The 27,052-nt window shown below is 41.4% G+C and overlaps 2 protein-coding genes across 13 annotated transcripts in view; one reads left to right on the top strand and one right to left on the bottom strand.

The window, feature by feature from the left end:
* tmem39a (transmembrane protein 39A) overlaps positions 1 to 23,971 on the bottom strand; it is a 50,345-nt gene extending 26,374 nt beyond the window's left edge. The window contains exons 1-3 of one of the 4 annotated variants that reach the window (XM_059968410.1): positions 23,901 to 23,971; positions 23,633 to 23,718; positions 3,325 to 3,494 (exon numbers count right to left, since the gene is read on the bottom strand). In XM_059968410.1, coding sequence (XP_059824393.1) covers positions 3,325 to 3,437 — 113 coding nt within the window. In that variant the 5' untranslated portion in view covers positions 3,438 to 3,494; positions 23,633 to 23,718; positions 23,901 to 23,971. The other 3 variants (XM_059968411.1, XM_059968413.1, XM_059968412.1) reach the window with 3 other exon arrangements.
* Positions 23,972 to 24,061: 90 nt separating this feature from the next.
* The window catches only part of hsd3b1 (hydroxy-delta-5-steroid dehydrogenase, 3 beta- and steroid delta-isomerase 1), a 53,079-nt gene continuing 50,088 nt past the window's right edge, over positions 24,062 to 27,052 (top strand). For 8 of the 9 annotated variants that reach the window (XM_059968422.1, XM_059968420.1, XM_059968419.1 and 5 more), the window contains exon 1: positions 24,062 to 24,530. The gene's annotated coding sequence lies outside the window, so the exon portion shown is untranslated. The remainder of the gene's footprint in view (positions 24,531 to 27,052) is intronic. The other variant, XM_059968423.1, reaches the window with a different exon arrangement.

The following is a 27,052-nucleotide window of genomic DNA, read 5'->3' as shown; positions in this document are numbered from 1 at the left end:
CTCATGATTCTGCCTTCTACTAGTACCCATAGTGCTTTCCCCTTACATTCCTTCTTCACCTCTCCTGCCTATCCCCTCCTTGCTTCTCCTCCCCCAATCCTTGATCTTTCTCCTCTGATTGGTTTTTCACCTGGCACATTCCACCCTCTCCCCTCCTTCTTCAGCCCTGATGAAGGGTCTTGGCCCGAAACATTGACTGCTCATTTCAACGGATGCTGCCCGAGTTCATCCAGCTTGTTTCTACGTGTTGCTTTGACCACAGCATCTGCAGTGTAATTTGTGTTGATTTCATTACATTTCCTCATATTGAAGTCCATTTGATTTAGTTTAATACATAACTTGTATTTATTTCTATTCCACTTCTATAACCTGCTGCGCCTTCTAGCTCTATATCACTCAAACATGAACATTCAAGACCACTTCAGTATACTAAAGTCATTATTGGATAAGGTGAACAGCCAGTAAAATGCTAAAATGAGGTGAGCAGTTCAAACAGGGGCTGAAAAAGAATAGCCTTAGCCTTGCCAATATTTAGCTACAACAATCATGAAACACATTGCCTGAAATATTGAACAGCAAACCAAGTAGGTAAACCTATGGGTTAATAAATGTCTGTATCAATTATTAACTAGGTAATGTTCTGTATTAACTTAATGACACAACGGTTAACCACTGCCTAGTGGTCTAAAGGTAGAATTGGTACAAAGTTGTCAAGTCTTGCACGTTTTTCTTTTAATCCTCTCTTACACTTTTCCTTGCCAATCTTCTTTCAACGTACTTTGAGAGCTGGGCACTTTACCAAGTACTAAAAATGTGGCATGCAGTGACAACTCACATTATGGCCAGGGAAAATAAATAGTCATAATTGTGAAAAAATATTTTATATAGGAACATCACCCCTTCACAAAAGAACACAGAAGAGAAGGGAAAGATTTCCACCATCAGCCACATCTGGAATGAACTTTAATGAAGTTAAAATAATAGCAGGTAAAATCATTGAAATGCACTTGTGCAACAGTGGAACAAGCATTCCCACAAGACCTTAAGGCATAGGAGCAGAGTTAGGCCATCTGGCCCATGGAGTCTGCTCTGCCATTCAATCATGGCTGATCCTAAATTCCAGTACAGACCCAGTGTCATCAAATATTCCTTGTATGATTTCCTTCTAAATCATAACCTTAGCCACACCATGAGCATTATTGTAACAACTTCAAATGCACTGACAAAAAAATATATAACCAAACTAGGTCATACCATACAATGCACCAAGAAAGTAAATAGTTCTGTATCATGTTTCCTTTTCCTGAATTAGCATAAAAAAGGGCAATTAATTCTTGCCTTTACAGTTTCACACTACTCGCCAGAGCTGAGCAAGGTCGCAGCCTCGGTACTTCTCCTTGATCATTATTCTTGACACTATTTCCTGTGTGACATTTCCTGAAGAAGGGTCTTGAACCGAAACATTAACCGTTCATTTCTATAGATACTGCCTGACCTGCTGAGTTCCTCTTTTATTTGGTGTTTTTTGCCGTTTTTTTGCATAAGTTGTATTGCAGGTTGTGGGTTTAACATAAACATTTATATTGACTGTTCAGCAATGAAATAGATATCGGAGCAGCCAACAATTGATTGCAATATTAAACAAAGAACACTAACTAGCCAGTCATTTAGTAGTTAACAAAAAGATCCTTGGCACTATTTCATAGGAGTGATGATTTGGCTGATATTTATCTCTCGGTACACATCATATCATTGTAGAGTACACTGAAAAGTATATTAATAATCATAAATGTAATATACTCCAAAACAGTAGACAGCACTTAACTTCTGGATCCATTAATTCACAAGTAGTTTGAGGGTTCACACTTCTATTATTCCATCCAGGAATACACCCCTAATACACTGATCACTTAGCTATAGGCAGTCCCCTGGTTACAAACAAGTTCTGTTCCTGAATCCGTCTTTAAGTTGGATTTGTACATAAGTCGCAACAAGTACATCCGGTATTATTTAGCGTCAGTTAGTCAAACGTTTGTCTTAGTATATATTTTCCCTTTCTATGCATATAAAACACTTAAGAAACGTATGTATTCCAATAATTAAACCACTGCGTTGATTAGTAATAATTGTAGCTTTCATCAGGGCAGGGCCTTTCACATGCTCCATTATTCTCACTTTATTCTTTAAAATTGTTCCGATTGTTGACCGACTGTAGCCTAACGCTTTCCCAATGACTGATGGCATTTCGCCTCTTTCCAAATGCTTTATTTCCACTTTATTTTCAATCGCGATTGCTTCACATCAACAGAACGGAAACACTGCAGGTGGTGAGTCCCAACCTCCGCCATCTCCTAAGGACCACTGCCCTGAATTCCCCGGGTCCTAAACTCCACCACACTGAGACAGGTTAAATGGGACAAGTGGGGGCTGTGCTGGATTTGGGTATTTGATCCTCCTCAATATTTCACGTGGGAATTTAAAATGGAGGTGGCAGTGTTTTTTTTAAATGAGGTCGACATCAACCCGGCACAGATGGTACGGGGGTCACTGGATCGACATCAACCCGGCACAGGAGCGGTCTGTCACTGGATTGAGCTCGGGAACCTCTGTTCTCGAGCCCGGCGCTGATCTCACTGCACCACCAGCCAACCGGAATGGGGGGGGGGGGGGTGGCGGGGTCAGGGTGAATCTTGCTAAGAAAAATTTTTAAGCCAAATACAAAGTTACACTTAACATAGTGTCAATGACAATGACCTAAAATGACGGACAGCGTTCTCCTTCTTTGGTTTGTAAATACGAGTTGTCCGTAAGTCGGACGTTCATAACTTGGGGACCACCTGTATATGAAAACTCTATTTGACACATGTTCTATCTAAGGTGCAAATTTTGCAATTCTGATATCCAGCATTTCCTTGATTGAGTGATAAAAATCAAGAACAACATGTCTGGAGGTATCATACCCAAGCTTGCTACAACTTAGTCTTAGAGAAGTAACTGTATTAGAGTGCAGATGTGGGTCTTGACCCAAAATGTTGACAATTCCTCTCCCCTCACAGTGGCTGCTCAACTCACTGAGTTCCTCCATCAGTTTATTTTCTGTATATATTACCATTTTGGTAAAGAGTCAGAGTATTTAATAATATACAGAATTTATGATCCATGGTAACCATACATCAACTGTGATACCACAGTGCACCACTGTACTAAGATATTATTCAGCAAAATACATTAAATTTTAAGACATTAGTGAAATTTCAATAGATTAATGATTTCCAATTCCTAAAAAATCTACAACTGTTGACCAAAAAGCATAACAATGCATACCTGTTCCTCATCCCGGTGCCATTCCCACAGCTCCCACCCACAATGGTCTGCAGAGATGGCAATGCTGAGCGGCTCAGCTGCTGCCGACTTGGGCCCCGCCGTCCACCAGGCATGGCATGGACCAGCTGACAGTTAAGCACCAGTGTAGTCTGCCGAAAATGTTTCGTCTTCTACAATAAAGAAACAGCTCAATTAGTATTGAGATAACAAATTCCCTTCAATCTTGTTAATTTGTTGATCCGTCAGCTACCATGTCTTCCCAGTAGCTTGACATGGCACTGAGGAAAACTCCTGTAAGGCTGCTGCTGAATCGGGTAAATCATCAACATATGGCATAGATGGGGCAGATGGTCAAAATATTTTTCCCTTGGTGGTAGGGATTCCAACATTTCATCATTCATTCACTAATGACTTATGGCAGAAATAAATTTGCTGGGATCTATACAAGACACAAGTACAATAAAGTAAAATATCCTTTATTTCCAGAACGCATAAAAAAATACACTCACTGCACTTCATACAACCATCAAATGCTGCTTTTCCTACATTAGAGAGTGCCAGTATGTAGGAATGCAACAATGAGCTTTTATTCAAAGTTCAAAGTAAATTAATATCCAAGTACATGTATATCACCATGTACAACCCTGAGATTTATTTTTATTGTGGGCACACCTAATAAATTTATAGAAAAATAACTATAACAGAATCAATAAAAGTCTGCCTAACTTGCAGAAGACAACAACTATGCAAATACAAAAAAAATAACAATAATAATGATAATTAAGCCATAAGTATCAAGAACATGAGATGAAGAGTCCTTGGTTGTGAGAATATTTCATTGATAGGGCAAGTGAAGTTGAGCAAAGTTATCCTTTTGGTTTAAGAGACCGAAGACCAAAAGACATAGGAACAGAATGAGGCCATTTGGTACAGTGAGTTTGCTCTGCCAATCAATCATGGCTGATCCCTGTTTGTCCCTCCTCATCAGCCCACTCCCCATAACCATAAGACCAAGAGACATAGGAGCAGAATAAGGACATTTCGCCCATAAGAGCCTGATGGCTGAGGGGTAATAAATGTTCCAGAACCTGGTGATGTAAGTCCTGAGGCTCTTGTACCTTCTTCATTATGGCAGCCGGGAGAAGAGAGCGTGTCATGGCTTGTGGGGGTCCCTGATGACGGGATGCTGCTTTTCTGCAACAGCATTTCACGTATACGTGCTCAATGGTGGAGGAGACCTTACCAGTGACAGACTGGCCTGTATTCACTATTTTTATAGGATACTTCTATTCTAGGGCACTGGTTTTGATACCAGGCTATCTTGCATTCAGTCAATATACTCTCCACTACACATCTATAGAAGCATCAAAACTTTCAATGTCATGCTGAATATCTGCAAGATGCTAAGGAAGCAGAAGCACTGCCATGCTTTCTTCATAATTGCACTTATGTGCTAGGCTGAGGACAGGTCCACTGAAATAATAACACCAAAGAATTTATAGTTGCTGACCTTCTCCACCTCTGATCCTCCAATGAAGACTGGCACATAGAATACAGAACATAGAAATCTACAGAACGTTACAGACGCTTCAACCCACAATGTTGTGCTGACCATGTAATCTGCTCTAGAAACTGCCTAGAATTTCCCTACACCATAGCCCTCTTATTTTTTTAAAGTTCCATATACATATCCAATAGTCTCTTAATTAAAAGACCCTATTGTATCTGCCTCTACCAATGTCATTGGCAGTGCATTCTACACACCCACCACTCCGTGTGAAAAACTTACTTCTGGTATCCCCCTTGTTCCTACTTTCAAGCACCTTAAAACTATGCCCTCTTGTGTTAGCCATTTCAGCCCTGGGAAAAAGCCTCTGGCTATCCAAACTATCAATGCCTCTCATCATCTTATACACCTCTCATCCTCTGTCACTCCAAGGAGAAAAGACCAAGTTCACTCAACCTATTCTCATAAAACATGAGAATACCTATTCTCAATCCAGGTAACACCCTTGTAAATCTGCTCTGCGCCTTCTTTATAGTATCTACATCCTTCCTGTGGTGAGGTGACCAGAACTGAACCCAGTACTTCAAGTGGGGTCTAACCAACATCTTATATGGCTGTAACATTACTTCACAGCTCTTGAACTCAGTTCCACAGTTGATGAAGGTCAACACAGCATATGCCTTCTTAACAATATAGATGTCTGGTTTCCTCTTCCTGAAGTGAATAATCAGCTCCTTGGTCTTGCTGACATTAAGAGGTTGTTATTCTGACACCACTCAGTCAGATTTTCAATCTCCCTCCTATATGCTCATTCATCTCTTTTGATTCGGCTTACAACAGTTGTCAACAAACTTGAATATGGCATTGGAGCTGTGCTTAGCCACGCAGTCAAAAGTGTAAAGCGTGTCGAGCAAGGCAGTAAGCACACAGTCTTGCGGTGCAGCTATGCTGATGAAGATCATGGAGATGTTGTTGCCAATCCGACCAGACTGGAGTCTGCAAGTAAAGAAATCGAGGATAGAAATGCTCAAAGGGATATTAAGGCCAAGTTCTTGAAGCTTATTGATTAGTTTTGAGGATGATAGCATTGAATGCTGAGCTGTAGTTGATAAAGAGCACCTGATGTATGATTCTTTGCTGTTCAGATGTTCCAGGGTTGAGGGAAAAGCCAATGAAATGGCATTTGCTATGGACTTGTTGCTCCAGTAGACATTGGAATGGATCCAAGTCACTTCTCAGTCAGGAGTGATATGTTTATCACCAACCTCACATCCTCTGTGGATGTAAGCACTACTGGGCGATTGTCATTGAGGCAAGTCCCCACACTCTTCTTGGGCACCGGTATAATTGAAGCCTGTGTGAAACAGGTAGGTAACCCAGACCGCTGAAGTGAGAGATGACAGATCTCAGTGAACACTCCAGACAGTTGATCAGCATAAGGCCAGGTACCTCGTTGTGGGTTTACCTTCTTGAAAGCTGCTTACACATCGGCCTCAAAGACTGAAATCACAGGATCATGAAGGGATGTAGGAGTTCATGATGGTTCCTCCATGCGTTGATGATCAAAGTGAGCATAGAAGGCATTGAACTCATCTGAAATTGAAGCCCTGCTGTCACCCATGTCACTTGAATTAACTTTATAAGTGATAGCATTGAAGCCCTGTTGTCACCCATGTCGCTTGAATTAACTTTATAAGTGAAGCCCTGCCACAACTATCCAGCATCCTTTGTTGATTCATTTAGTTTGGAAATTCCACTTCGCCTGTGAGTTGGCTTTCTGGAGATCGTACCATAAATTCTTGTAACCTTCTTTGTCATCAGACTTGAATGCACACCAGATCTGGCCCTCAGCCGACTGAGGATCTCGTGATTCATTCAGGGCTTCTGACTGGGGAAGACTCTGAATGATTTTGTGGGGACATACTCGTCACAACTGTTCTAATAAAGTCCACTACAACCATGGTGTATTCATTCAGATCCACAGATAGGTCCTTAAACACGGCCCAGTCCACAACACAAAACAATCCGAAGCCACTCCTCTGCCACCCACGACCAGCTCTTTGTTGTCCTATTCTATGAAACTTTGCTCTTTAGCCTCTGCCTGTGTACAGGCAGAAGGACAGCCAAGTGATCCAATTAACCAAAATGCAATCTGGCATGGAATCCTTATCTTAGTGTTACAGTGGTCTAGTGTGTTGGGACCACTGGTGCTACAGGTCATATACTGGTGGGAAGGGTTTTCTTCAAACAAGCCTAGTTGAAGTCCCCGACTATGATTTGAAATGTGACTGGATAGACTGTTTCTTGTTTGGAGATGCAGTATCTCAAGCGCTTGATTATAGACGGCCGCTGGTGGTATGTAAACTGTGGTCAGAATTATGGAGGAGAACTCTCTTGGCAAATAGAATGCACGGCATTTGATCGTTAAGGTGTTCAAGGTTGGGGGACCACTAGTTCGACAAAACCACCACATTCGAGCACGACCGAGAGTTTATCACAAAACACACCTCCACCTTTTGCATTCCAAGAGAACTATACTATCTTTTGTTCAGTCAGTGATACTCTGTTACTAAACAGTATTACTCACCAATCTGCTTACTAACAGACCACTCTACAAAAGATGCCATAGCATCTGTCATGCACCTGGCCCTAACACACCTAAAAAACAAAGACACCTACGTCAGAATGCTGTTTCTGGATTTCAGTTTGGCATTCAACACTACTGTCCCACAGATCTTGGTGAACAAACTGCTACTCTTCAGTCTAAATATACCACTGTGCAACTGCGCGTTGGACTTCCTAACTAACAGACCTCATATAGTCAAGATGCACAACCCAACATTCTTCCTTCCCCATCATCCTTCACATGGGTGCCCCTCAGGGCTGTGCACTGAGCCCTGTGTACTCTGCTTACATATCACTGTAAGATCAGACACCCAAGTAAACACACTGTCAAGCTTGCTAACGATACCACAGTGGTAGGGCTCATCGCCATCATCATTGAGATGGCCTATAGACAGGAAGTGGAAGAGCTTGAGGCCTGGTGCCAGGCAAATAATTTCTTCCTCAATGTCAAGACAAAGACGGTTATCTACTTCAGAAGACCTCGCACCAGTCACACCTCCCTGTACATCGGCAGCAGAGCAGTGAAAGCTGCGAACAGCTTCAAAATCTTGACAGTATACATATTGTACAACCTCGCATGGTCCCAGAACACTTTCTACACAATCAAGAAAGCTCACCGATGCCTCTACTTTCTGAGGAGGCTGAACAGAGCTGGATATGCACATCCGAAATATACTCACGGCATTAAGCAGGTGTGCAGTACAAGCAGCCTAACAATCTGCAGCAGACAGGAAAGCTCTGCAATGGATCATCAACACATCTTCAGCACTACCCTACCCATCTTCAAGGATGTATATACTGGAAGATGCCCAAAAGGGGCAGTAAGGTCATGAAGTATCTCACCCACCTTGCTCATGGATTGTTAGACACACTCCCGTCAGGATGAAGGATATGTAATATCTATGCCAGGACCAGCAGACTCAGAAAGTTACTTTTCTCAAGTAGTAAGGTTGATTAACAACTTCACCCACTAACTTGCCCCACCACACCTCCAACCACCACTACTTTATCATTTCCTATTAGTCACCATATGTACAGACACTCCTGAGCATAGCGTCACTTTATAGACATACAAGCGATATGTATGCAAGCTATCTTACATATTTATATTTTATTGTGTTTTTATAATTACTGAGTTCTTTATCTTACTGTGTTTTTTTTCTGCTGTATCAAATCCAGAGTAACAGTTATTTTATTCTCCTTTATACTTTTGTTCCTTTAAGGTTGTTATAGCCAGGGTGGTAACGGGGTCAAGCTCCCACTACCTGTTAAATGCTCCCAGTGGCGTGCGCCTCATATTGCGACAGACAACCAAACCCAGCTCTTGGATTTTATGTGTGGCATAGCTACTAAGCTCGGCAGAATTGCTTCTACTGACAGAAGGGGCAAAGGCGGGTTACTGGCGCCTTAAAACCAGCCGGTTTGGGCAGATGGGGCTCATTAGCCGTGGTTGGCAGCTCACCTAGAAGGAAAACTCTGATCTCAAATCTCCACTGCCTTGCAGCTATATCCACTCTTGGGAAGGCTTCGGAAGTAAACCTCCAAGGGAAAAATCCGGAGCTGGAGTCCCTTAGAGAGTCTACATTAAATTCAACGCCGACAGGCAACTCCTACGACGCTGCAGGTACCAAACTGTAGGTCTTTGCCGTTCCTTTGGGTTCATCAGATGCTTGAAGAGGGGGAGCTTGCTACATGGGCAACAGCTTGCTCTCCACAGCATACTGCCCAGCCCTGCATATCTAGACAGCAAGGATGCAATATCCATGGTCAACTCTGACCGACAGAGCCCTCACTTTACACTAGTGTACATAAAATAATTGTGAATTACACTATAGCACAACTTTTAAACATCTCATATCGATTTTTCTTTAAATACGTACTCCACTTTAAGTTTTATTCCACTTACTATTTCTAATAAATTGAATTGTAGGCACACACACACAAAATGCTGGAGGAAGTCGACAGGCGAGGCATTATCTATGGAAAAGTGTACAGTTGACACTTTGGGCTGAGACCCTTCAGCAGGGCCTGAGAAAATGTATGTAATGGTCTGCCAGTTACCAAATCAACCTCAAGTATTGGAATACAAACAGATAGTCTTTAATTTTCCTACTATTGTAAACGACACAGGCATTGTGAAGCTTACATCTGTAAATACCAATCTCAAGAGCTAATGATCTCATTCCAAATGGAGCTATCCTTATTAAAACACTCACTTTGTCAAGCTTCAAGCTTGGCACAAAGGAGTTTCACACTAAAAATGCTGGAGGAACTCAGCAGGAGAGGCAGCATCTTTGGAAAAAAAATACAGTTGATGTTTCGGGCCGAGACCCCTCCATACGACAAAGGAGTTTCTTCCTTTAATTGTTATAAAAATAAACCCAATGCATTTTATGCTGCAATAACATTAACATACAGTATAGCTGGAGTGTACTTCATCTGAACACTGATATCATCATTGGCTAACTGACCATACATTCTAAGCCAAGTACTCTTGCGATTATGGCTCAAAGTTCCATCTAGCAATGCGTTAATTTGTAATACATGAGGACACTTTAGGAATAGCCAATATTCTTAAAGTTAAGACATAATGTGATAAAATTACTCAGGTGCACGAATCTGGAAATTCATAAATCTCTTCTTCTGAACAATCCTTTTTTTAAAAAATCCAAACCAAAAGCTGTTATTTTTGTTCCACATGAAGTTTATCAGTTAGGTTTAGGACCTTTTAACCTGGAAGTTCATTTTCTATACAAGCTTTAAAAAAAAGCAACTTTGGAATTGATACAACACATACAAAATGCTGTTGGAATGCAGCAGGCCAGGCAGCATCTATAGGAAGAAGTACAGTCGACATTTCGGACCAAGACCCTTCGTCAGGACTAACTGAAAGAAAAGATAGAGATTTGAAAGTGGGAGGGGGAGATCCGAAATGATAGGAGAAAGCAGGAAAGGGTGGGGTGAAGCTAATAGCTGGAAAGTTGATTGGCAAAAGGGATACAAAGCTGGAGAAGGGAAAGGATCATGGGACGAGAGGCCTCGGGAGAAAGAAGGGGGAGGGGAGCACCAGAGAGAGATGGAGAACAGGCAAGGAGTGATTGTGAGAGGGGCAGAGAGGGGAAGAAAATGAGAGAAAAAAAGGGGGGGAAATAATAAATAAGGGATGGGGTAAGAAGGGGAGGAGAGACATTAATGGAAGTTAGAGAAATCAATGTTCATGCCATCCTGAGTGTGGACAGTAGACAGTAGAGGAGGCCATGGATAGACATATCAGAATGGGAATGGGAAGTAGAATTAAAATGTGTGGCCACTGGGAGATCCTGCTTTCTCCGGTGGACAGAGCCTAGGTCTGGTATGTGGGAGAAAATTGAAGCATCCAGAACACAGAGGAATGAGAGTAACCAGGGAAACACACATGGTCAGGAGTAAAACAGGCAACCTTTGCATTGACAGCACTGGAAATCAGCATTGAACCCAGATTGCTGGATTTGAGACACTAATGGTGCTGCTCTTTTCCAAGTATAGCAATTTCCTTTGAACCTTTGGCAACTTAGCATTTACAATACAAAACTAAATTAACAAAAGCAGAAGTGAATAAGTTGTTTGGAAAGATTTCAAAATAAACTTCTGCACTAACTTCTCATTAAGCAGCTCCCTAATCGTCAACCACAATGCAGCTAGTTTCGTTAGGAAGCTGCTGACAGCAGACCTACTCCAGGTAAATACAATCCCACAAATTGAGTGGCAAGCAATAGCAGCTCACCAATGCCAAGAAATTCCTGTCAACATGGCAATGATCTATTGCTGTATTATTAAGTGAGCTAAAGAATTTTTTTCACTTGACTTTAATTAAGCCACGAATTAAATTTACCTATGACTTAACAGACTGTAGAACAATAAAGCACACAGCAGGCCTGTGCCAAATACAATGCCAAATTAAATCAAGTCTCTTACACCTGTATATGATCCAAATGTCTCCACTCTCTGTATACCTATGTGCCCCTTAAATGCCACTATCATATCTGCTCCCCCGGCAGCTCATTCCAGGCACTTAACTGTCTTTGTGTGGAAAAAAAACATTTGCTTCACAAATCTACTACGTCCACTCAGGCCTGGGGGGCCGGCGTTGGGCAAATAATCCCATCAATGCCAACTTCCTTCAACTTGTGCTCACTCAGCTCAACTCCCCACTTCACCCTTGGATTCTTTAGCCTTCCTAACACCATATAGGATTTTTAGATGAAAGGCATCACATATCCCTTTAGCCTTTCCCTACCTCCTAACTTAATGTGTATCCTCTAACGTTTAACATTTCTACCAGGGGAGAAAGATGTTGGCCATCTATGACCTTGATGGTCAGAGAAAGCTGAAGGGCCATTAACTTTGGTACAGTGCAGAGAAGATTTTGACATCAGGGTAACATTCAACTCAGTGACATCAAGGACACCTGTTCAAATGGAAACCAATGGTGGGGGAGGGGGGAATGGTTCAATGGCAGATTCATATCTCACACATAGGAAGACATCATTGTTGAAGGCTGATCGTATCAACCAAAGGCACTGCTGTAGTAGTCCCTCAAAGCAGTGTTCTGCACCCACTATCAATAACCTTTGTTCCACCTCAGTCAGTGATGGGTACATTTGATAGTCACACTGCACGTGATACTAGAGAAAATAGAGCAACTAACAACCACACACTGCAAGATTTAACACAAATTCAGGCACATGCTGATTAGTGGCGAGGAATTTGAGTCATACAAGCAGCAAGCAATGATCACCTCTGATACAGCAGTGATTTAGCGATGACCATGCTCATCATGAAGATAACTGAGCAGGATCACCAATACAAATGGTTTGGCTAAAACGGTCAACGACTGACTCATTTTTGACACTTCAAAGCCTCTCTAACATTTATCCAGTACAAGTCAGGATCAGTATGAAATGCTTTCTACTTGATTGGATGAGTGCCATTTCCCAAAAATTCAACACCAGCTAGGATGACTAACATGTCTGCCATTAAATAAGCTTTTAAATACTCCACCATTGGCTGCAGTGTGCATCATTCTTAGTGTGTTCTGCTGTTACTTCTGTTACAAATCAGCAACAATGAATATATGATTTGAGACAGGTTTTTTTTATAATAAAACATTTATTAAACACTAAAAAAACCCCAAAAAGTAAACAAACAACTAACTTAACTGGAAGTCAGCTGCGATACGGCAGCTCGAGCAGTTCTTAAAGCAACAATGCGAAAACAGTTCTTAGAAGTAGTAATGCGAAAGTCCAAGATGATTTACACAGTCCGTTAAAGGAGAGGCTTTCCTTGAGAGAATAAACTTTCTTTTGTGGTGTTACTGCTGATCCCAGTCCAAGTATGTTATTCCCCGAAGAACTTACGATCGAAGGAAATAAAACGGCTTAAAGGCACTGACCTTTCTTTGACGAAACTTTGTATCCAACCCTCTACTCTTCTGGCAGAACAGGGGTTGTCATGGATATTCGTTACCAATTCCTTGTGCAAAGATTAAACAAATGTCGAATTTGTTTCACCGTCGACATTAACTCTCCCAATCCTTTGGGATTTCTGAACTCCTTTAAAATCTTCACTCTCTACCGACTAAACTGGCAGTATTCTAGCGAAACTGCCGGCAATAACCTTTGAGACTTAAAACAGAAAGTAAAACTCCACTTATAAACAAAACTGCGTCATAATATCGGAATACGCAGCAGCATGGAGTCAGTGGCGAATTCAGCCACGAACTGCCCACGTCACAGGGTGGGGTTCTCCTTTTATACCCTGTTAAAAACAACTATCACATGACCTCTCAATGGCGGGAAAATGACGTCACTCCACCATCGCAAGACCATTACCTCATCTCCAGCATAGCTTCAATTACATCATGGTCACATTACAGGTACAAGATACCCATGGGTACGTAACACATCCCTCCAAAAAAAAAATTTTTGATCTGTCAAGAACAAAATTTTAAACAATTAACTATTTACAGGAGAAGAAATACAAATATACAAAATTTACAATGTACACAGTATACATAGTATTATCATACATCAACTTTCAAATTATTACACAGGAGTGTTATAAATAGTAAAATATCACCATTAAAAAAATTACATTGTATATTCAACATAGAAATAGACAATCAGCAAACACATTATCTTTACCTTTAATATGAGTTATTACAATATTGTACTCTTGTAACATCAAACTCCAATTTAATAGTCTTCTATTTTTGTTTTTCATCTTACTCAGAAGCACTATCGGAATATGGTCAGTATAGACGATAAGTGGTTTTTTTGGTTGTACCAACATACACGTCAAAATGTTCTAAGACTAAAACAAGAGATGACAATTTCTACAACACACACAAAATGCTGGTGGAACACAGCAGGCCAGGCAGCATCTATAAGGAGAAGCACTGTCGACGTTTCGGGCCGAGACCCTTCATCAGGACTTCGTCTGGCCTGCTGTGTTCCACCAGCATTTTGTGTGTTGTTTGAATTTCCAGCATCTGATTTCCTCGTGTATTATTCCCTTTGCAATAATACTGCTCCTGCAGCCTCATTACCAGCATCTATAGCTAATGAAAAAGGTTTTTCAAAGTCAGGTACCTTGAGCACAGGTTGTTGACATACCATAGTTTTCAATTTCTCAAATGCTTCCTGACAAGGCACTGTCCACACAAACTTTTCATTCTTCTTCAAGAGGTTAGTTAATGGAAGGGCAAAATTAGCAAAATTTTCAGTAATATCCTACTATTCCCAGGAATCTTCTGAGAGTTTTTATCCCAGTGGGAATCTCTAAAATTGCCCGAACTTTTGCCTGAACAGGAGCTACCTTACTTGACCCACAACATAGCCAAGGTAAGTTACAGTGGCATGTCCAAATTCACTTTTAGTCACGTTAATAGTTAAGCTAGCTTTGGAAAGCCTTTCAAATAATTTCTCCACCGCAGTACTGAGAGCTTCCCAAGTATCATTTCCTGTCACCAAATCATCAATTTAAGAATCTGTATCTTTCAATCCCTGAATCATAGAGTTAATCATCCTCTGGAAAGTACCTGGGGCATTCTTCATCCCAAATGGAAGAACATTATATTCATATAACCCAGAGGGAGTTACAAATGCAGAAATCTCTCTACCCCTATCCGTTAATGGAACACACCAATACCCCTTCAATAAATCAATCTTTGTAAGGAGCTTTGCTTTTCCAACTTTATCTACTCTAGGAATTGGATATGCATCCGTTTTCGTTACAGCATTCACCTTCCTATAATCCGTACAAAACCTAATACCATCTGGTTTTGGCACCATAACACATGGCGAACTCCAATTCGAGTTAGAAGGTTGAATATTATTATTCTCTAGCATATATTGAATTTCTTTCTCAGCAAGTTCACATTTTTCCATGTTCATCTTATATGGATGTTGTTTAATGGATTTGGCATCTCCAACATCTATATCATGTGAAGCTACAGTGGTCCTCCTGGGAACATCTGGAAACAAATCTCTATATTTAAAAATTAATTGTTTCATTTGCTGCTTCTGCTCTGGCTGTAAATGTGCTAAATTCTCATCAATATTTTCCAGAATGGTTGAGTTTGGTAATCTGACAGAAACAACATTAGGTTTAGAATGAGTTTTAGATGAATCATCTATTATGCTCCTAGTGAGATCAGACTCATCATTAACCACAACAGTTATGGCGAAGTTCTGATGGTCTTCTACGATCTGGAGTTTTTAATCACATAATCCACATCATTGATTTTAGACACAATTTCATAAGGACCATGAAATTTAGCTTGTAAAGGATTCGTTTGCACTGGGAAAAGAACCAGCACCTTATCTCCAGGTTTAAGCGTCCTCATCCTAGCTTCCTTATCATACCAGGTTTTCATTTTCTCCTGAGCCAATTTTAAATTTTCCCTAGCTAAGCTACAAGCTTTATGTAATCTGTCCTTAAATTTTAAAACATAGTCCAACAAATTAGTGTGTACCTCTTTATTGATCCATTGTTCTTTTAATAAAGCTAAAGGTCCTCTATGCCCAACTACAAGTTCAAATGGACTGAAACCTATGGATTCCTGTACCGATTCCCTCATTGCAAGTAGAAGTGTATACCTCATCCCGATCATTTTCATTTTCCACACAGTAAGTCCTAATCATAGTCTTGAGGGTAGAATGAAACCTCTCCAAGGCACCTTGCGATTCTGGATGGTATGCAGACAAAGTGATTTGCTTAGCTCCCAATTTATAAACTATCTGTTGAAACAATCCAGACATAAAGTTACTGCCTTGATCAGTTTGTGTTTCCTTAGGCAACCCAAAATAAGTAAAGGATTTTATAAGAGCCTTTATTACAGTTTTAGTTGTTTTATTCTTAAGTGGTACTGCCTCTGGAAACCCAGACGCAGTGTACATGATAGTCAACAAGTGCTGATAACCAGTTTTTGTTTTTGGCAATGGACCTACACAATCTATAATAATTTAAAAAAATGGTTCACCAAATGCTGGAATAGGCTGTAGTGGAGCCACTGGTGTAACTTGATTTGGTTTACCCACAATTTGACAAGTATGGCACGTTCTACAAAACATCGCCACATCTTTTCTTAAACCAGGCCAGTAAAAATGTTTTAAAATCTTATCCACAGTTTTTCTCACCCCTTGATGTCCACCTAATGGCACACTATGAGCTAAAGTTAAAATCTCGTTTCGATAAACTTTAGGAACAATTACTTGGTAAGCAATATTCCATTCATCACTTGCAAGAATTGTAGGTAATCTCCATTTCCTCATCTACATTCCTTTTTCAAAATAATATCCTACTGGCACCTTATCAATTTCACTATCTGGAAGAGCTTGTTCTTTTAATTTGATAATCTCAGGTTCTCTACTCTGCTCTGCTATCATCTCCTTCCTGGACAGAGACAAATCTTCATGGTCCAATTTACTCCAAGAATCTCGTTCAAACAATGAAGGTAAGAAAGTTTCTGACACATCTTCAAAACTCGAATCCTGAGTTGAACAGTCATGAGTAACAACCTCATTCTGCACATCAATCTTTTTAGCAATAGCTCCAGTTACAACACAGGAAGAATTTGTGTTAGAATCCATCCGTGGTTCCTCTGACTCTATTGTCAAATGCACCTCAGGGAAAACTTGTCCACCTGCCAAATCATTACCTAACAATAAAGAAATATCCTTCACAGGTAAGCTAGGCTGTAATTCTACTTTAACAAATCCTGTAACTAACCCTGACTTTAAATTCACTTTATGCAGACGTACAGGCATAAGGGCACTCCCAACACCTTGTATATAATTTACCTCACCAGTATCAGTCTCTTCATTAAACTTTAACACACTGTCTAACATCAGTGATTGAGAAGCTCCAGTATCCCCAAGAATTTTTATTGGCTCCGGAGTAGATCCTTCTTTCAAGGATACAAATCCTTCAGTTATAAAATGATCATATCCCTTTTTAAAGGCAACACGAGTGAATCTGCAGATGCTGGAGATAAATAAAAACACAAAATGCTGGCAGAACTCAGCAGGCCAGACAGCATCTAAGGGAGAAGGTAGTGACGACGTTTCGGGCTGAAACCCTTCATCAGGAGTGAAGTAACATGGGATGGTCAAGGGGTGATAAGAACTGAGGGGAGGGATAAAGTAGAGAGCTAGGAAGTGATAGGCTGGAGGGAAATAGGCTGGGGGAAGGTGGAGAATTATGGGAAATAAAAGAGAAAGAAAGGTAGGGCTGGGAGGAGAGATTATAGTGAGGGGGAAAAAAGAGAAAGAGAACCAGACTAAAATAATAGATAGGGATGGGGGTAAGGGGGGGGGCAGGGGTATCAACGGAGGTCTGTGAGTTGGATGTTCATGCCGGCAGGTAGGAGGCTATTAGGCTATTAGTAGGTTTGTAGTAGACATCGGTGGATAGGCTGTTTCCAGAGATATGGCAACACGAGTGAATCTGCAGATGCTGGAGTGGCAACATGAGTGAATATCTCTGGAGACAGCCTATCCACCAATGTCCACTACAAACCTACTAACTCCCACAGCTACCTAGACTATTCCTCCTCCCACCGTCTCCTGCAATAATGCTATCCCTTTCTCTCAACTCCTCTGCCTCCATCGCATCTGCTCTCAGGATGAGGCCTTTCATTCTAGGACAAAGGAGATGTCTTCCTTTTTTAAAGAAAGGGGCTTCCTTTCGTCCACTATCAACTCTGCCCTCCATCGCGTCTCCCATATTTCACGCACCTCTGCCCTCACCCTGTCCCCTGCCAGCCCACTAGGGATAGAGTCCCCCTGGTCCTCACCTATCACCCTACCAGCCTACAGATCCAACAATAATCCTCTCTAACTTCCGCCACCTCCTACGTGATCCCACCACCGGCCACATCTTCCCCTCCCCCCCACTCTCGGCTTTCCGCAGGGATCGCTCCCTACACGGCTCCCTTGTCCATTCATCCCCCCCCCCATCCCTCCCCACGGACCTCCCTCCGGGCACTCATCCCTGCAAACGGAAGAAGTGCTACACCTTCCCCCACACTTCTTCCCTCACCACCATCCCAGGCTCCAGACAGTCCTTTCAGGTGAGGCACCACATCACCTGCGAGTCAACTGGGGTGATATACTGTATCCAATGTGGCCATTTATACATTGGGGAGACCCGCCGCAGACTGGGAGACCGTTTCGCCGAACACCGGCGCTCAGTCCTCCAGCAGTGGCGGGATCTCCCTGTGGCCACACACTTCAATTCCACAGACCATTCCCACTCCGACATGTCTGTCCACGGCCCCCTCTACTGTCAAGATAAGGCCATACGCAGGTTGATGGAGCAATACCTTATCTCCCGCCTAGGTAGCCTCCTACCTGCCGGCATGAACATCCAACTCACAGACCTCCGTTGATACTCCTGCCCCCCCCCCCACCCCCATTCCTATCTATTATTTTAGTCTGATTCTCTGTCTCTCTCTTTTTTCCCCCCTCACTATCATCTCCCCCAGCCCTACCTTTCTTTCTCTTTTATTTCCCATAATTCTCCACCTTCCCCTAGCCCATTTCCCTCCAGCCTATCACTTCCTAGCTCTCTACTTTATCCCTCCCCCCACTTCTTATCCCCCCCTTGCCCATCCCTTGTTACTTCACTCCAGATGAAGGGTTTCGGCCCAAAACGTTGTCACTACCTCCTCCCACAGATGCTGTCTGGCCTGTAGAGTTCTGCCAGCATTTTGTGTTTTATATCCCCTTTTAACTTGGTCAGACTCTAACAAAACTTCATTTGTGTTTATCAAACCCTGTGATTTTACAGGTTTCAATATGTTGCACACAAGCATCTGGGACTGCTTCCTCCTCTTTCTTCTTCAGTAAGAAACAATTAGCTATCACATGACCAGGTTTCTTACAATAGTTACAAATAGGACCAAGCTGTCTTTCCTTCACAGGTTTTCCTTCCTCTTTACCTTTCTCACTAACTTCTGATTTACCTTGATTCACTGTTATTTTTCCTTTTAAAAGTTCTACCCTGAGAAAATTTGTTCTTATGAATTAAAGCATACTCATCAACTAATTTAGTAGAGTCCTACAATGTAGCAATGTCTCTCTCATTTAAGTATGTCCTTATCTCATCAGGAATGCTCCTTTTAAACTCCTCCATTAAAATCAGCTCTTTCAATTTATTATAGTCCCTATTTACATTTTTAGAGGAAACCCATCTCTCAAAACACACAGCTTTATTGTAGGCAAATTCCACACACATTTTCTCCATAGATTTCTTCAAATTTCTGAATCTTTCTCTATAAGCTTCTGGGACCAACTCATATGCCTTCAATACATGCATTTTCACAATATCATATTCAAGCGCTTGCTCAGCAGTTAAAGCTGTAATCACACTCTGCAACAACACTGATCATTTCTCTTTCGGCCACTCTGATTTCGGAGCAATCGTTTCAAAATGTTGAAAATATTTCTCTACTTCTGTTTCACTAAATGGAGGGACCAATTTAATTTCCTAACAAAAAATGTTTTCCTAGAACCAGGAGACTGATTCTCAGACTTTTAATTCCGCTATCTTAAGTTCAAATTCTCTCTGTTTATCCTCAGCTTTTAATCCACTTAATTCCAATTTAGCTTGCAATTCCTTCTGTTTTAATTCAGCTTCTATTTTTAACTTTTCCAACGCTAATTGTTCTGACTGTAACTGAATCGCTGCTTTACTCACAGGGAACCGATCTAAAACCGATACATCAAACACACCCAAATCTATATAGTGTTCCACGATTTTTCTCTGAATTACAGGCTTTGTTGTATCTTCTGAAATACCTTTAAGTTCCAACCTGCTAGCAATCTCCAATACATCACTCTTTTTCGCCTTCACTAATAACTCAGCGTCTGGCGAAGCCAGGAATTCTTCAATACTCATTGTTGCCGAATACCACTCACAAGCCAATCAAACAAAAGAATCGAGTATTCCCTTTTTCCAAAATGCTTATCAAAAGTGAAACAAGCATTTAAACTCAAAAATGGATCATCCCACGAGCCCCCATTTGTTACAAATCAGCAACAATGAATATATGACTTGAGACAGGTTTCTTTTATAACAAATAAAACATTTATTAAACACTGCTAAAAAAAAAACCCCAAAAAGTAAACAAACAACTAACTTAACTGGAAGTCAGCTGCAATACGGCAGCTTGAACAGTTCTTAAAGCAACAATGCGAAAACAGTTCTTAGAAGTAGTAATGCGAAAGTCCAAAATGATTTACACAGTCCGTTAAAGGAGAGGCTTTCCTTGAGAGAATAAACTTTCTTTTGTGGTGTTACTGCTGATCCCAGTCCAAGTATGTTATTCCCCGAAGAACTTACGATCGAAGGAAATAAAACGGCTTAAAGGCACTGACCTTTCTTTGACGAAACTTTGTATCCAACCCTCTACTCTTCTGGCAGAACAGGGGTTGTCATGCATATTCGTTACCAATTCCTTGTGCAAAGATTAAACAAAGGTCGAATTTGTTTCACCGTCGACATTAACTCTCCCAATCCTTTGGGATTTCTGAACTCCTTTAAAATCTTCACTCTCCACCGACTAAACTGGCAGTATTCTAGCGAAACTGCCGGCAATAACCTTTGAGACTTAAAACAGAAAGTAAAACTCCACTTATAAACAAAACTGCGTCATAATATCGGAATACGCAGCAGCATGGAGTCAGTGGCGAATTCAGCCACGAGCTGCCCACGTCACAGGGTGGGGTTCTCCTTTTATACCCTGTTAAAAACTATCACATGACCTCTCAATGGCGGGAAAATGACGTCACTCCACCATCGCAAGACCATTACCTCATCTCCAGCATAGCTTCAATTACATCATGGTCACATTACAGGTACAAGATACCCACGGGTATGTAACACTTCCAAAGGCCACTCTGTCCTCAAATCCCAAAACCATGACTTCTATTTACAATGGTAAGGTCAAAATCAAAGTCCAGTTTACTGTTAAATGCACATGTACAAACAGGTGCAATAAAAAAAAACTTGCCTGCAGTAGCATCACAGGAATATAGCATTAGAAAACAAAATCAAATTATACACAAATTTTACAGAAGTACAAAATTAGCCCAAAAGTAGTATTTCAGGGCAAAATGATCGAAGTAGTCATAGTGATGCTAGTGATGGTTAGGATTTTGCTGATTAGCTTAAGAACCAAATTGTTGAAGAATTGTAGCTATTCTTGAATCTGGTGGTGTGGGACTTCAGGGTTCTGTGCCTCCTGTCCAATGGTATCAGTGAGAAGGTGGCATCGCCTGTCGGGTGAGGATCTTTTGCTAATGGATGTTGCCTTCATGAAGCAGAACTCCTTATAGTACTGATAGTGGGGAGGCAGAGTTCAATACTTTTCTCAGCTCACTATGTTTATTCACATTCAAATTGCCATACTAGACCATGAGGTGATCAGTCCAGGTACTTTCAATAGTACCTCTGCAGAAAATTGCTGGAATGTTTGGCTTGAACTTTCTTAATCTCTTAAGAAGGTAAAAAGACTGGCACGCTTTGCTTGTGAATGCATCTATGTGCTGGGCCCCAGAAAGATCGTCCAATACGTTAACACCCAGGAATTTAAACTGTTGACCCGTTCCACAACCGAAATGTAGACAGGTTTATGTTCACTCTCCTTCCCTTCCTGAAGTCAACAATCAGCTCTTTAGTTTTGCTGCCATTGAGTGAGGGGTCACTGCTGTAGCAGCACCACTCAGTACGGGTGTCCCATCTCACTCCGGTAAGCTGTCCCATCACCACCTGTAATAGGTCCAACAACAGCAGTGTCCTCAATGAACTGGAAGATGGCATTGGAGCTGTGCTTTGCCACATGGTATAGAGAGTACAGCAGGAGGCCAAGCACACAACCTTAATATGCACCTATGTTGATGATCAGCAGGAGGCTTTGTTGTTTCTAATTCTCACTGATTGTGGCTTGCTGATGAGACAGTCAAGTGCCCTGTATCAGGGTAGGTAAACGCTCAGGTCTTGAAGCTTGATGATAGCTTGGATGGGATAACAGCGTGGAACGCTGAGCTGTGGTCAACACAAGAGTTCCTGTTGTCCAGAAAAGTGTGAAGAGCTAGAGAAATCCAATCTGCTGTTGACCTGCTGTGGCAGTAGAGAACTAGAAGCAAATCTGAGAAAGGAGTTGATCTGCCCTATCACCTACCTCTAAAAGCACTTCATTACAGTCGAGTCCAAGAGTACTGAACAGTTGAAGGCTTCTCTCCAAGTCACACACCTTCTGCATTTTAATTTAATTCCTGTTCCTTTCCTCTCACTGAGGTTAGATCCTGGAATTCCCTACTACATAACTGTGGAAGTACCATTCATCAGAACAGCAACTCCTTAAGAATGTGGTGGTCCAACAGCAGCGTTCAAGAGCAGTTTAGTACAAAGAGTACACGTTGACCACACCAACAACACACAAAATAAAATGAATTAAAATTAAAAATAGCCAGAACATAGGAGAAACAAACTTTTATTGTAATAAAGCTTAAATTATGTGGCTCAATCATTTCAGAAAATCATACAGATTACAGAATAGGCCGTTAAATTTCTGCAGTAGCAATTATTCAAAGAGTGCCATCTATTCTACCCCTATAACCACTGGCCATTATCCATATCTCTTGGTAAACAAAGGTAGTTCCTTTACAGACTCATCAGTGTTTCAACAAACAACTTTTCATAAAGTATATGAAGCTAACAATATCTAGCTAACAATTCAACAACTCAAGAAGCTTGCATACATTCTCAAAACATTTATGATTATGAAAAAAAACTGAAAATGCTGGAAGCACTTAGATTAGACAACAGCTGCAGAAAATAAATCCCACTCCTGTTTTCTTTTCACACTCGCTACCTGACCTGCTGAGTATCCACAGTATTTTCTATTTTTGTTTCAGATTTTTAGAGACCATAGCTCTATCAATTATGAAAAAAATCCTCATTTTTCTATTGAGGTGACCGAAATCCAGCTTCTCAAACCATTCTTTCTCATAATGCATTTCTGATATCATTACAGCAAAGTACCATTCTTTCAACCTTATTTGTGCACATGTTTACAGAAAATTCTTCCGGACACTGGACCAATCATTAAGATCTATATTTCATGCAATGAGTTGATCCTTCAGGTATATTCTAGATTTATCAAATTAAATAAGGTCACCGATTCAAATTCTCGAGCACAATTTGTACTGAGTAAAGAGAAGGCACTAAACAGAACGGACCAATTACACGACATTAGAGTCCTTTTATGATATTTTTGACCATGGCGAATGCAATTTCCAAATCACCGTTTTTGGAAGAAATGTCGTTTTTAATTCTCGACTTGAAACTGCAAAGTGGAACAGCTTTCCTCTCAGTCAAATCCAGTTGTACAATTTAAACCAATAAGTGGTTAGTGTGATGGTAGGCCATATGAAAGTAAACATGCATGTTTGCAAATTAATTCTACATGTGTTTACAAAGACGTGTCATTTATGAAGCTCACTCACTACAAAAACTGGGGAGCAAACGTAAATGTTAATTTTATGTGAAAACATTTGTCAAAGTTTACAGGGAGGGTTTTAATTTTTTTTAAACAGACCTGCAGCACAGAGCAGTTCTGCAGACACTTACACATCAATATTCCAAGCTGGAGACCGTTTCACCACCATCAACTTAGCACCGTAAGTGAGTTCAGTTAAAGCGAAAACATTACGCTCCTAAATAAAAACAAAATGTATTAGTTTTAACCCCCACCTCTCATAATGTTTAAATTCGCGCACAGACCGATCAGCTGAACGACGTGGCGATCCCTCAGCGGCGCCGCAACCCAACCTGCTACCGGAAGTCCCGCCGATCACCTAATTTTCCTCACAGAAAACGCAAAGGAAAAACAAAATACCTCGTTAGAGTCGACAGAAAATTCCCTAATCGCTCATGAGAGTAGGTGGAACTTGTGCAGAGCGAAAGAGGGAACGCGTTATGTGTATGAACTTTAGCCAAACGGGAGGAAGATGCGTGGGAACTGGCTCTCTGATTGAGTGGGGAGTTGTCCATCATCCTCCACTTCCGACTGGCAGGTTTGTGTTCGTGCAGCCGGCTGCTACTGAGCGGAAGCGCGGCCAGGACGGACCCGACGCTGGGTCATGTACGGGCCAGTGTCTTCACCATCACTTCGTGCCCGGACCGCAGGGCACACCAGGCACCGCAGATCCGGAAACCTGGAGCGAAACGCACAAACTGCTGGAAGAACTCAGTACGTCAGACAGCCTCGGTGGAGAGAAATGGACTGTAGACGTCTCGGGCCGAGACCCTTCATGGTTATACCCCTTCATAGATGGTAACTGACTTGTTGAGTTCCTCCAGTATTCTGTGTATGTTACTGTGGAGAATGCACCATCTATTGGAAGTCCTTAGGCAGATTCTTCTGTGGCAGCAACTCTGTTGCCAGCACTGTTTGAGGACCAGGCTGACAGAGCTAATAAAGTGAATAAAGCAGTGGCTTGTCTAACGCCACCTGCACCTCACGAGGGTAAGATATCTTTGCTGTATCATGTTCAGGTGATATAGATGCCGATACTTGAATCAAGGATGTTGTCATGAAATTTGTACTTCTTTCTCTCAATAAGGCCATAAGATACAGGAGCAGAATTAGGGAGCTTGGTACATTGAGTATATTCCACCATTTCATCATGGCTGATTCAATTTTCCTCTCAGCCCCAGTCTCCTGCTGTGACCTTTATTGCCCTCACCAAGCAAGAATCTATCAACCTCTGCCTTAAATATTCAGAAAAACTTGGCCTCCACAGCTGCCTGTGGCAACAAATTCATCTCTGTCGAACTGTATGTATTTTTTTCTGCAATGCTAAGGGAATGTACATTTCACCATTCTGGCTAAAGATATCCCTCTATATCTCCATTCTATAAGGACACCCCTCCATTCTGAGGCTGTGTCCTCTGGTCTTAGACTCTCCCACCATGGGAAACATCCCCTTTACATCAGCTCTATCAAGGCCTTTCTCCATTTGATGGGTTACAATTGGGTCTCCTCTCATTCTTCTGAATTCTAGTGAATACAGGCCCAGAGCCATCAAATGCTTTTAATATTCTAACCCTCTTGAAATCAATGCTAACATTGCATTTGTCTTCCTCACCGCAGACTCAACCTGCAAATGAACCTTCAGGGAATCCTCCACAAGGACTCCCAAATCCCTTTGCACCTCAGTTTTTTTTTGTATTTTCTCTCCATTTAGAAAGTAGTCAACCCTTTCATTTCTACCAATGTGCATAACCATAACCTTCCCAACACGGTATTCTATCTGTTATTTCTTTGCCCATTATCCTAATCTGTCTAAGTCCTTCTGTAGTCTGTCTATTTCCTCAAAACTACCTGCCCCTCCACCTATCTTCATATTGTGTGCAAACTTTGCAACAAAGGTATCAATTCCATTATCTAAGTCATTGACATATATGTAAAAAGAATTGGTCCCAGTGAAACAGCACTAGTCACCACCAGCCAACCTGAAAAAGGTCCCCTTATTCCCACTCTGTGTTAATCAGCCACTGCTTTATCCATGCCAGAATCTTTCCTGTAAGCAACCTCATGTGTGGCACCTTGTCAAAGGACTTATGAAAATCCAAGTACAGAAATCAACCACTTCTCCTTTGCCTATCCTGCTTATTACTTCTTAAAAGACTTCCAACAGATCTGTCAGGCAAGATTTTTCCTTGAGGAAACCATGCTGACTACGGCCTATTTTATCATGTGCCTCCAAGTAGCCTGAGACCTCATCCTTAATAATCAACTCCAACATCTTCCTAACCACTGAGGTCAGACTAACTGGCCTATAGTTTCCTTTCTTCTACCTCTCTCCCTTCTTGAAGAGTGGAGTAACATTTGCAATTTTCCAGTCTTACAGAACCATTCCAGAATCTAGTGATTCTTGGAAGATTATTACTAAGGCCTCCACAATCTCTTCAGTCACCTCTTTTAGAATTCTGGGGTGTACACCATCTGGTCCAGGTGACTCATCTATCTTCAAGCCTTTCAGTTTCCCAATAACCTCTCTACTTACAGCAACTTCACACATTTAATGCCCCCTGAAACCTGGAACTTCCAGCTTACTGCTAGTGTCTTCCACAGTGAAGCAAAATACTTACTCAGTTCATCTGCCATTTTGTTGTCCCCCATTGCTATCTCTCCAGCATTGTTTTCCACTCCAATATCCACTCTCATTCCATCTTTACTTTTTTAAATGACTTTTTTAGTTGCTTCCATTGGTTTTTAACTTCCCACTAATTTTTGCTCTTATATGCCCTCTCTTTGCCTTTTATATTGGCTTTGACTTGTTGGCTATGGTTGTGTCACCTTTCCTTTAGAATGCCTCTTCCTCTTTGGGATGTATTTATCCTGTGCCTTCCGAATTACTTCCAGAAATTTTAGCCATTGGTGCTCTGCTGTCATCCCTGCCAGTGTTCTTTTCCAATCAGTTCTGGGCATCTCCTCTCTCATGCCTCTGTAATTCCCTTTACTCCACTGTAATACTGATACATCTGACTTTATGGATGAATTTGATCATGTTATGATCACTTGTCCCAAAGTGTTCTTTTACCTGAAGCTCTCCAATTAATTCTGGTTCATTGCACAACACCAATCCAGTTTAGCTGACGATCTCGTGGGCTCAACCATGAGCTGTTCTAAAAAGCCATCTCGTAAGCACGCTAGAAATTCCCTGTTCTGTAATCCAGCACCAACCTGATTTTCTCACGCTACCTGCATATTGAAGTCTCCCATAACTATTGTAATATTGCCCTTGCAGCATGCATTTTCTATCTCCAATTGTAATTTGTAGACTACATCCTTACTACTGCTTGAAGGTATGTATACAACTCTCATCAGGGTCATTTTACCCTTGCAGTTCCTTAGCTCTATCCACAACGATTCAATACCTCCTGACCCTATGTCACCTCTTCCTAATGATTTTATTTTATTTTTTACCCCCTCTGCCTTCCTTTCAATACAATGTGTATCTGTAGACATAAAGCTGCCAGCTA

Source organism: Hypanus sabinus, chromosome 4 (genome assembly GCF_030144855.1).
Source record: "Hypanus sabinus isolate sHypSab1 chromosome 4, sHypSab1.hap1, whole genome shotgun sequence".
Taxonomy (NCBI): Eukaryota; Metazoa; Chordata; class Chondrichthyes; order Myliobatiformes; family Dasyatidae; genus Hypanus; species Hypanus sabinus.
The sequence above is the reverse complement of the archived record's forward strand: the minus strand, read 5'-3'. Positions and strand labels throughout refer to the sequence as shown.